The 12,820-nt window shown below is 43.6% G+C and overlaps 1 protein-coding gene across 4 annotated transcripts in view; it reads right to left on the reverse strand.

The window, feature by feature from the left end:
* LOC108795146 (serine/threonine-protein kinase BRSK2-like) overlaps positions 1-12,203 on the reverse strand; it is a 300,262-nt gene extending 288,059 nt beyond the window's left edge. For all 4 annotated transcript variants that reach the window (XM_018566342.1, XM_018566341.1, XM_018566339.1 and 1 more), the window contains exon 1: positions 11,947-12,203. In XM_018566342.1, the coding sequence (XP_018421844.1) occupies positions 11,947-12,055 (109 nt within the window). In that variant the 5' untranslated portion in view covers positions 12,056-12,203. The remainder of the gene's footprint in view (positions 1-11,946) is intronic.
* Between the last annotated feature and the right edge of the window lie 617 nt (positions 12,204-12,820).

A 12,820-nucleotide genomic window follows, 5' to 3' on the forward strand; every position in this document is an offset into this window, starting at 1 on the left:
GGGAAATCAATGATAGCCGACGAATCGACGATCGAAAACGTTGGTAACGGTTTCAATCGTCGATTTTAATTGACTAAATCGATTAACTGTTGCAGCTCTAGGAAAAACACTTACCCCATAGTTCTGTTTTAACTCTAAGAGTAGGTGAGGGTGTAATATGGACTTGTGGAGCCTGTGTCAAGGAAAGGGTTAGCTGCATGAGTGACAACTGGCTCTGCCTATCTAGATTCAGAGCCAGCTGTGCCCGTCCCCTCCCCGTTCGTTCCTCCACACAGCGCTGGAGGATCGGTGAGGGGTAATCCATGCGGGTAGCGGTGACTGAAAGTCATTGCTAACTGCAGGGAGCTGATCGGGAAGAGAGCAGATCGTTGTATGTTTCTGCTCACTCACTGCTCACTGATGGATAGAGCCGACCTGTAACAGCTTCTTTGTCACAGGTCGGCTCTTTCTATGAGGATGAGTGGAAATCACTTACCTTATAGTTCTCCTTTAAGTCCTGGCTTCTGTGATTCAACTGTCCATGAACACAGTAATCAGGAAAGGTTTTGGAATTTCACATTTGAATGACAGGATTTTGGATTTAGTGTCAGTTTTGCCAGAAGTCAAAGCCTTATATATAGCCCAAGCCTGGGATTCAAGGGCAAGTTGGTTTGAAGATTTAAAAGCAGGTGCTTTTAATTACAACAAATGGCTGCATTTTTGTATTGGCAATGTAGGTACAGTTTAGGCCATGCCAGGTTAGTTTATGTCTGCATGCAGATGAAGTACGATAGTTCTAACCGGTTTCTATTTTTTGTCATGGTAACAGAGAGCATTAGATGGCAATATCTGGTGGCATAGAGTTCTATGGCTAGTGGTGGAAAATACTGGAACATGCAGAATTTACCGCTACATCCATTTTTTTCTCCTTAATATAATGTAAACACAAACAAAATGATTACTAAAATATATCTGATAGATGTAATAAACATGCAATACAAACAAATTCAACAACATTCTTTCTGTATTTTATTCTTCCATTATCGCACAGGAACATCAATCAACACAATGCTGAGTAAGAGCAAAGCACAGCGACACACAGTACTCCTGTGCATAAAATATTTTAATTTTTCACTGTTTTAAAATTCTGTTTCATTATTGTCAAACATGAGAATAAATCAGGCCAGCAATTGATCATAAAAAAACTGATTTTCTACAGCTGAATATGGCTGTGTTGACACTGCCAGTGGTGAATCAACCGGAAATTTCCAGCCACCCATCCATCTTTCATCTGACAGTAGTATCTTGAGGTTATTTGTCATGGTTGTTTATATTTTACTGTTTAGGCCAGTGTTTCTCAACCCTTATTTAGTCACAGCACACTTTAAAGTATGCAAAAAGGCTTGAGGCGCTCCAGTCAAAAATGTCATAGAATTTAAGGGGGAACCCCTTTGAAGTGCCCCCTTTAATCAAGATTTCCCCTTTCACATACGAGTGACTGTTTGCATCTGTAGCCCCCTCACATCAGAAGCCCCCCTTCCACATCAGAAGCCCCTCTATCATATCAGAGTTCCCCTTTTTCACATCAGAGTTAATCATTCACATCAGGAGCCCCCTTCACCTCAGTCTTTATGCGGCCCTTCACATCACAGTCCCACTACCACAAAAGTTTAAGGCACCCCTGAGGAAGCCATGGCACCTTGGTTGAGAAAGGCAGGTGTAGACCACTATTATTATTACCATTATTTTTATTTATTTGTTTGCACTGCATGTATATGAGAATGACAATTAAAGAGGATTAAATAAATGACATTAATAAAATGATTGAATTAATTAATTAATTATTAAATAAAGGGCATGAAATATATTTTTTCACACTAAGTATTGTGTAAGCATAATATTTATAAGTTTAAGGCTAACCTGTTAGCCCTATTTGTGGGAGGAGTCGCCGGCCCATCAGTCCTCTTAAGCCACTCGTGCCAGGCTTCCGGGGAACGAAGCGATCCAACGGCGCCTCCCAGTGACGCAGTGACGTCACCGGCAGAGCGTCATGTCAAGCGACCCATCGACGTTTCCGGGTTTTCGGCCGCCACGCACAAGCAGCACTACTACCGTCCCCGGAACTAATTTTGTCCAGGCTACCGGCCAACCAGGACTACAGGTAGGACTACTATTGGGTGATACTGTCTGCCGGCGGGGGGGCGCGGCGGTTGTCCAAAAAACCCCCTGCGGGGGATCCCAACAACGGGCGCCGCAGATCACGGGTGTCCGCAAGGCACCACCACGCGCATTCTGACACCCTCAGGCGCACGCACAAGTCACGCAGCTCTGTGGTTTCAAGTGGCGTTCACCGCAGGTGCCGGATACGTCGGGTGCCTCACGCCACAGCACCCCGGCCACACGCACCTGGTTCTTGGAAAAATGTGTCACTACGGTCGGCGGTCCCCCACTCCACGCCTTGGGTGGCTGCGCCCGACGGCCGTCACGTTCACTGGTTGGAAGCAGCGGCAGTGGCGGGGGCAACGTTTCAGGGCATCACGCAGCCCGAATCCTACGCACCACACTACGCCTTTTCATTTGAGGTGACCGGAGGGCGTCCGATTGTGGTACATTGTTTCGGAGGTCTGAGGACTATAATCACTAGTACACGTAGGCGCTCAGCCTCATTCATACGTCATCGCATTACATGCATGCATGTTACGCTTACTGACTGATCACCCAGCCATCTGGTCTGGCTCTAACCCTTCAGACAGGCAGACAGCGGCTCACTGCGTTGTCCTGGCGGAGCCCAGCTTAGGGCCACGCATGTACACACGTCATTCAGTTTCACTGCAGGTTATGTGATAGGTCGTTCGGCAGGGGGTCATGCCATATTTTCTCGTGTTTTACAGTGAGGACCAGCCGAGAGAGAGTTTCGGAGAGTATGGACCCTGCTTCGCTACCAGCAACTCCTACCAGGGCTTCTGAGCATGGGAGCGTGCCTTCCATCAGAGCTTGGACGATCCCCAAGCTCGCTCTGGAGCTTCAGAAAAAGGGTATCCCCTTTTCGGCCACGGCAAGGAAGGCGGAGCTGTTCCGATTACTGTTTCCCCCCCGCGGCCGCTAGTGTCAGCTCCCAACAGGTGCCCATGCAGACTGTGGTCACGTCATTGACGCAAATTCACGCCTCCTTGAACATCATCACTACCTAGCTACATGACCTCCAGCACAGGACAGAGACTCTAGACACAAGACAGGCCGCAGACGGTCCTACCACCCCCTCGGGTGCCCCAGGGTCTAGCGCCCCGGTGCCCCCAATCTCAGGTACAGCTGCCAGCCCTCCCAACATAACGCCGGCTCATTTCATCCCCGTAAATTTGCGGAAGGACATGAATTTAGCTTCACTGCTCATTGCGGCACACGACCTCTCCGATAACCGGGCATATGCTTGCAGATAAGTGTCCGTCATTCTGAAGGCCAGGGACCCGAAACTGTCCATCCCCGAGTTTGTTCTGGCGTTCGGGACATACCGGGACGTGATATGTTCAGTGAGTCCCAACTTCCGGGGAACGAAGGGATCCGACGGCGTGACCCGCCCTCCCAATCCCCCGGTTGTCGCACATCACGCTCAGGGTATGCCCCCTTACTGGCGTACTGTCCACCAGGACCATGGCACATCCCAGGTCCGTATGTTTGTGTTGTTGTCAATTTTGTATGGTACACAGGTCAGAGACACCTTCGTAGACAGGGGGCGTACAGGTCATCAGCAGGTGGCGCCAGGCAAAGCGCTTTCCAGTACCAGGTAAGTAGACTCCAAGTACAAATATGTATTACCTCCCAGAGATTACAGTACTTTTCCTCTCAATGCCTTCATCTGTATTCTCTCTGGAAGGACAATGCAATCTTTGTTTAGACATCATCTAGGATTAAGATCTACTTCAGCTTCTTGAGCCAAGATGCTGGCTCAGAGAGGACACCATCATATAAATCCTGGTTCCTGTGCACTCCTTGGCAGTTTTCACAAACTTCTGACATGGATCACCCTCCACTGCAGCCTCTTACTTGGGAATTGCTACCACATAACATTATCACAGTCTTTATTACTAGGGGAGACTGAGGAAATGCTTCCTCCAACCTACAGCAGATTAATAAAATCATCTTAGGCTAGGTAAAGTCACTAGACTGAAGCATAAAGTGATATTAAAGTCATGCGGTTTTTAAGCTATTTCAAATTAAATCACTTATAACGGATGCTGCTCCTTGATGTAAAAGTTTTAGTTTCCTGTAAAATCAGCTTGTCCTCTGAGCACTGGTTCTGATATCCTGTTTCAGGGTGGCTCCTTTCCCTTGCGAGGTTCCTATGGAGCCACCCTTGTGTGTGCTAGTAAGCTGTGTGTATCTCCACAAACACATAGGTATGGCAAGGCAATCCACTACCCTGCTCTCCACTCTACCCTCTTCCCTTCTCCAAGCTAGTAGGTGGACAGCTGCTAGAGACTGCTCTATCCCTGGTGATCTTGTACTGGACAGGAAGTTCAGGGAATCAGAGCTGAGAGAGATGGTGCCAGCTGTATGGAAACCTGATAACTGTAAGTGATTAGGCAAAAATGCTAAAAAATATTTTGCTGGGCAAAGTATACTTTTTTATGTGGATTTATTATTAAAAACATTGAGAGTTTAATACAACCCTAAGGACTGCTTTTTAATGATAAAAGATGTAATGTTTTTTTCAAAAATGTTGATGTAGCTACCGTGTTTCCCCGAAAATAAGACTGTCTTATATTTTTTTTGGCTCAAAAAAACACACTAGATCTTATTTTCGGGGTAGGTCTTATTTTTCTTTTTTAATGTACAACAATCCAAAGTTAGTGCAAATCCAAATTAAATAATCCAAAATGGCAAAGTTAAGAATAGGGTGATCAGGGCAATCAGGGGTGCTGTAGCTTTCCAAGAGCATTTTGGTAACCAGAATGAGCGAAGCGCACTTTCACTATGGATTCCTTACAGGTGGAGTGCATTTGGTATCACTACGCCTGCGACAGGAGCCAGCGCTATAGAGGAAACATCAGCTTATGTGGCTCTGCTCCCTCCGCTGCCGCCTCGCTTCTTCTAGCGCTGGCTTCGTTGGCACCGCTGATTCTCTACCGCGGCGCTTCAAGTTCCCCCTTATGCCCCCACCGGCCCTGGGAATGGTCACAACTAGGTCTTATTTTCGGGGTAGGTCTTATATTTTAGCAATTCCCAAAAATGGTACTAGGTCTTAATTTCGGGGCAGGTCTTATTTTCAGGGAAACAGGGTATGTTTTGTGAAATGTCAGGAATGTATTCATGGATACTTGTAAACTTACACCTAAAGAGGAACTTTAGCCATATCTTTAAAGTAACAACAAAAACACGTTTAGAAATGTTTAGTAATGACAATCTGCAAACAGATACTTCTAGATAATTACATGCTTTGTATTCCTTACATACCTTATTTCTCTTTAATTTCCCAGTCTTCTTACAGTGGCCATGTTAACAAGGGGCAGGTTACTAAATCTCCCTTTACTTCCTGGAACTCTGGCACATGTGATGGGGACATTTCCACAACATCATAATGTTAAAGAAATGTGCAGGTCTGGTTTTTGTTCCAAATGAATGGCTGCCTTAACACAATGCACATTACTGTAAAAAATACTGCACGTTAATGTGTGTGCAGCGTCACACCCAACAGACCTGAACGGCCTGCAGGGGCCCTTCATGCTATGGCTTTAGAGATGACAATATTCTATATACAAAGATGCCATCATGGTATCCAACAACTTTGCTACACCTTGTAAGCATCAGTAGGCTCCATGCATATTGTTGTGCATGGGGCAGCTAAGGCATTGAGTGAGGAGATTCACCAGACATTCTCTCCCACCTATTCCTGCTTTAGTTATGCCATTTATACGTCAAACTTTGTACAGTAATTTACTGCACTTTGCACTGAGCAATTTCAAGCAAAAACAAAATCAATTTCGCCTTCTTACAATCTCCCTAAAAAGAAACATGAAAAAAATGTAATATGTTAAGCCAAATACTGGCAGTACACTTGACAATCTTGGCGATATCAGCCTTCCACCAGAACAATTTGCCGCCCATGATTTCATTTGTTTACAAAGTTTCAAGTGACCAAACCATCAAAACTATAGTGAGAATCCTTTGACATCAGTGCAGTGCACATTTTGTTATTGATCTTCATGCCAGTTTGAGTTGTTCGGTAACTTGGAATCAGGTTGTTGTGGTTGGAATGGAATCAGATTGTTGTGGTTGAAAACTGACGAAAACTGACGGCCAAATGTGTGCCCAGCATAAAAAGGTATCTGCAGGGATGTCCTGTGCTGGGACAAAATACGTGAACGTTTGCTGGTTTTTCACCAAATTTTGGGTTAGGACAATTGTGCCTTTTGTGGGATGTGATTTTTCACATTCTGAATGACAGTAGTAGAGTGAGGGTGCAGGATGACGAGCACGGAATTCTGGGCAATGTGCAGGGAGCGCTGGACATTTTTAGAGAAGACGTATGAGGCACATAGAGAGGAAGACCAAAAATGTCTGTAGGGGTGCAAGGCGCTGTGGTAGTGAAGAAACTATGTAAATCCGAGAGGTGACTTCTCATCTTCTGCATGTGACCTCCAGGACACATAATAGTGTGTAGAAGAAGAAGATGGTATCATGTAACCCTATACACATTGCTGGATGAAAAACAGAATCCCTAGGCTGGTAGGCAGTGTTCCCTCCATACATTTCAGATCTTTATTCTTAGTTTGACCAAAAGGTAGCTACAGCTGACATCCAAGAGGAGTATGATCTACAGTTCTGTGTGCACCCCTTTGCAACAAAATCTTCTCAGCTGACAACAAGGCTTAAATCTGTCCAATAAAGTGGTTACTAATTATAATGGTCACACAAGACCTTATCAGTCTGTTCATTCTAACACTTATTTGGCATGATTAGCCAGAATAACACATTGTACAGAGTTCCTTTAAGAACTTTAAGAGGCCTTTCCTCTAGGGTTTGAGGAGATTTGTTAGTATATCTTCAAAGCGTTGATACAGATATTTACATCTTCCTCTGGAGCATATGGTGTTAAGAAAAATCAATATAGTTCATGCACTATAGAAGGTCACAGATTTAGGTACTGGTAATATGATGCTGTTAAGGATATAGGTAGCCCTCACATTTTTTTAAAAAAGGAACAAAAACGTATTGTGGTCCCATTTGTGGCCTCTAAAAGTGCTGAATGCTTTCATTATTCAAGTTGTATCTTAAGGGTCACATTAAGTAACCAAATTTAGTTCACTACCTGTATATCAATTAAATTAGCATCCTTGCAGAATGACAGGGGTTACAAAAAAAAAAAAAAAATGACAGGACATGGACTAAGATAAAAGGAGCATGAACATACAGTTACTATACAGCACTTGGAAGCAAGAAGCATAATGCTTATGTGTAATGAGCAAATGTAGCTACTAATCCTGCACATATATCAACAAAGTTCTATGTAAACAAGGATTTCAAAGATTAACACAAATTGATAACATGATAACATTAACCCCTTGCCGCTGCAGAGAGGCAGCACTCTAAATGGGCCATGATGCTCGAGAGCGGGAGGTGGGGCTTCCACTCATTTGTTCACTATGGTTGGCTCTACAGTGATGATGTAAACGGGAGGCCATCCCACCGCCTGCCAGGTGTCAATAGTTGACTATCATCTGTCACTGACAACTTGGTCACAGTTTTAGGGGAGCCAATTAGGAACGCCCCACAACACAGCGACACATATATCAACAGCTGGGCATTAAGGACCTGCCACCGCACTGCCACATATATGCGTTACTCTGTTGTAGAGGGGTTAAGGTGATCACATTCACTTAAACAAACAAACATTTTAAAAACCTCAATTGATTCAATTTATGTGTGTTGTCTGACAAGAGAGCCCTTTGAATCTAAATATAGGTGTCAAGGAAAGATCTGGATCTGTAAGTAACTTCAGCTGCATCCATCTCTGGATCCACTGATCGTTCCGAGATGCAGCTTTCACTAAAGAGAAACTCTGATTTCATGTTTTATCCTTCCAAGAGCCACTTGAATTGCCCAGTTTACTGACAGGTATACTTTAAAGGTAAACTCCACACCAGTAGATAACATACTGCGCATAACTGCTACAGAATTATGCATTGTAATATTATTACAAAATAACATTTCTATTTCAGTCTACAGCCAGCTGTCATTTCTATGACTGCCAAAAGATTCAACCATCTAGTCACTACCGTGCAGCTATGGCAACCATGACAATAAAGGGGGCATTTTGTATACTGTATGCGTACAGCCCAACTCCAGAAATCTAATTCCTGCTCATGTGACTGGATCACTGGTTTTTACAGAAGATGTTCACTTTTTATAACACTGTGACTGATCATGTGATTATATAGAAGACAGACCCTCCCACTTGGCATTCCTACTTCCTTCAGTTTAAGAAGTCAGGGGAACAGTTTGTCGCAGCATCTACAAAGTGGAAGCATATAAAAATCTTGCTAAAATCCTTGCACTCTACCCAACTGCCCTGGGGAGTCATTGTTTTGATTTTTTCATGATTTCCTACATTCCCTTAGCACCAACATGCTATTCAGCCCTTTCCAAAATACATGGAATGATGCACATGAGTCTCTTTTCTGAGAGGGACCTTGAATCTGATGTTTGGAGCACACACATAGGCATGCAGTCCAGTTTGGAAGGAACCTATGAGTTTGCTTTAGATTTGTGGGAAGAAACATGGAGAGCAAACAAACCCCATGAAGGCAGTCTACCTATTGGGAATTAAATGCAGTATACAAAGCTGCAAGGCAAGCTTGCTAATCACTGTCACCCACCTAGACCTTTGTACCTTGACCTGTATTTTAAGTAAACTACTGTAAAGTCAACAAAGTAAAGATAGAATCTGAAACATATATACATGATGCCATGTATGTAAAAAGCAACAACTACATGTAATAATGTAAGTAATCATAATCACACACGGTTGGCCACTGTATTAAGTGTAATTTTTAAAAAAAGGAGGGCCCATGAGTTTTTGTACCCATAATGTGCCAGTATCTACAGCATACTAGCACATTATGGCAGACTTGCCTGCCCAAGTGATCCCCTCCAGCGCTGCACTTCTCTCTTGTTGGCACTGACATCTTTCTTCTTGTCTTTGTCCTGGTTTCGAGTCCTAGGCCAGGCCCTGGTCATGTAAGTACTGCGCATGGGAGTTACTTTGTCTTGCCATGCCGGGTCTGTGCACTGAGCTGTACATGTGCGACTCAGTGTACAGAAAATGGCGGCAAGAAGCAAGAATTTACACAGTCTCTTCTGTCATGTAAAGCCTGCCGATTTGACATTTTTCCTTGCAACATTTTGACTTCCACTTCAATTGCAGAGAGCTGTTTGGCCTCTATGCTTGAGTTGTATGTATGTGTTAAACCCATGTCCCATCTAAACTTTTATTCAGAAGTTCTGGGGTTGGCTCAGCTCTGCTTGGTGCCTTCATCTTATTATATCATGTTTAGTATTTTACAGTATATTCATGAATCAGGTACATGTACTGACCTTGAATATCCCATCACATGTTGAGGGTTGTTCATGTGGAAATCTGTGGACTCCGAAACTTTATTATATACTCACTACCCTTCCCTTGCTGCCCTACTAAGGTATATAGACCAACTAATACGTTCATATTTATAAACTGAAATCTTTTGTTATTTTCCTTGTGGTGTCTAAAGTTCTAAAGAAATCCTCACCTACCTCCAGCGAAGTCCTTGGAATAGAGAGGAGATGGTCGTATAGTGGTGATGTTGGACAGGCAGAAGTAACAGTATACAAAATCCATGAAATTGTGCCAGGCATGGCAAACACAGAGTGCAGCAACTGCAAATGGTTTTGCATCCTGCCTATGGCGTTATGGGATGTTTCTTTTCTTTTTCTTATTGCAATAATATCACAGGCAGTAGAGCTATTTGTGATTATCTCAATCTTGAGTGTGGTCCTAAAGGTGATCAAAGCAATCATTTTACTGGGCCTGCATAAAACATAACTTTACCTAGTCAATGATCTTTCATGCATTTCTGGAGATATATACCCAAGCAGCTCAAGGTCTTTTCAGAATCTACTCAAAAAAAACATTATGATAGTTTGCTCTTGTCTATGGAAATCACTATGCAATTCACAATTCTCTTAGTAAGCCTCTCCCATGCTTTAGCCTGCATGTAAATGCTGCATTGAAGCAGAAAGTCATTCAACTCTATAAGCATCCCAAGCGGGCCGCAAGTCATTCAATGCATTCAATCTACACTTTCTCGTTCAGACACAATATGCAAATGCAGTGTAACACTCTGTAAAGTAAACATACGATTTCTGGATTGCAGGTTCCGTATTACAGGGGGAGGGAGGCCGTCAGTTTGGGTTGTTAAGACATTTGCACGTCATACATGAAAATAGGCAGCAATCTGATTTTGCCACTCAATAAAATTGTCATTCCATTTTCTGTTAGCCCCAGGAGAATAAAAGACCTTTTTGGTGAGGAGAAACCCTGTCATGGGCTAAAGGAGAGTGTGCTAGTGAGGTGCTGATGTGTTCATGATTAGAAATTATTTGAGATGTCAGCACAGCTGGAGGCTAAAGCACTATATATGTCATTGATAGCCCTTTATCATATTTGATCATTACATCAGAGACTAAAATCATGAGATGAGTACTGCAGAGGAACTGCTATAGATATATATATATACACACACATACTGCGGGTCCCCAGAGCAAGACACTGTTGTACAATATAATGCAGTTCCATAGAGCAGGATCCCATATATAACGCAGGTCTATACATTAGAGCAGCTAATAAATTATTAACACTAATGTAACACATAACCCTATATAATCCTGGAAGGCAGAACCAAAGCTGCCATAAAACAGCCTTAACTCATTAAGAAATACCAAAAAGAGGCGCACGTGATACTAAATATTATTTGTATACTGCATAAAGTTTATCAGGGATATATAGATAGAAACATATTTGCCAAAGTTTACATTGCAGCAGAGGAAAGTCAATTAAACAGTAGTGACAGTAAACTACACATATGGTGAGAATGTCAAAACTAATTATACGGTAAGCATGTAATAGGGGATATCCCTATGAAAGGTCCCTGGAAACCTAACTAGCCACAACAGTCTTATTATAGTCATCAGAGATTAGAACCTTCATTAAAACCAAAATACAGCCCTCCTATGACTGGAAGGAGCATGCAAGTCATAGAACAGATCCATGGAATGATCAAATCACAAAACAGGACCTTAACATCACAGCCGGGAACCTTCACATGACAGAAGGCAGAACAGAGCACTTGTATGACATTATGAGCTATCCCATCACAGATCAGCAGTGATCTATCCCATCACTGATCAGCAGCATTACATCACTGGGCAGACCATTTACAGCACAGCTTACAAACATAGCATCCCAGGCAGGACTTGTGCTATAGATACAATTAGAATACACCAGCAAGTGTCATATTTAATTTGGAAGAAGAACAATGTAGGAGTCTAGCAAGATTAGAGATTATAAAGCATTATGCTCTGTCATGTTATAATCCATGCATACCAAGCAGACAGATCCTGCAGCTTTGGATAGGCTGAGGGGTTTAGTGATGTTCCCTTATTCCTAACCAGGACCAGTTTAGGGAAACCACATACATAAGATGCTCTATAGATGGAGGTTTAACTCCATTAGTTCATGCACTAGCCACACAGGGCTCTAAACTCTACCCGGTCATCTCAATCCCTCTTGTAGATAGCTACTAATGCTGAAACCGTACCCGGCTGGTACTCTGGGTTCAACATTTGACATCACCAAGGGCAGCAAAACCATGCAAACACCACCAATAGCATTACATTAAAGCAAATTATCCTCATGTAGTAAGAATGAAGGCCCACCTGTCTGTCCTTTGCCAAGAGTCTTTTCCAGTCTGTAGGGTCCAACGTATTGGGCATGTTGCTGTTGTTGGTAAGGGTGAATTCCACCGGCCTCCTTGCCACTGGACATGGTCCCAGAATATGATCCCCCTTCTTTAAAAAAAAATATAATGCAGGCCTGTCCTTTTCTCCCAGGCTAGAACAAAAGAGCAGGGGGAGATAGACAGTGCAGGGGATGTACTGTCCTCTTCCCTGCCACTCTTCTTCAAGGATCCCCTTGTATAGGAAGGCAGCCCTGGCTACTGCTGGATGCAGATCGGATCTTCAGGCTGCTGCTGCTGTTTTTGATGATGTATTCTGGCCCCCTCCTTCCAGGCTTTTCTTCTGTAATCTCTGTCTCTCTCTCTCTCTTCCTCCTCTGTAATGGGCAGGCTGCTCTCTCTCTTTTTCTCTCTCTCTCTCTCTCTCTCTCTCTCTCTCTCTCTCTCCTTACATCAGCATCCGGGGATTCAGTGACAGCTACAATTAGTTTAACCCTTCCCTTGGCTGGCTCTCCTGTGCTCCACTCCCCACCTCCACCCACATGCACACTCAGTCCCTGCAGCCTGCTGGGGAGGCACCAGCTGTAGTCACACAGCAGACAGTACAGTGAAAGCGAATGGCGTTTGGGGGAGGGGTGAAGACCTCAGAAATTAGTTTAGGTTATTAGCCATTCACAATCTGAAACCAGCTGGGAGCTCTGAATCACTAAACACATGGAAAAGATGGGGCTGACTAGCAAGTGTGCAAGAAATAAAATACATCTCCGGGAGAGTAGGACTGTAGGGAGGATGGCTCCACATTTATTATTCAGCAAAGACCTTTAAATGTATTGCTGGGGCCATTTCGTCACCCG

Source organism: Nanorana parkeri, unplaced genomic scaffold (assembly GCF_000935625.1).
Source record: "Nanorana parkeri isolate BGI_ZX_2015 unplaced genomic scaffold, ASM93562v1 scaffold939, whole genome shotgun sequence".
Classification (NCBI taxonomy): Eukaryota; Metazoa; Chordata; class Amphibia; order Anura; family Dicroglossidae; genus Nanorana; species Nanorana parkeri.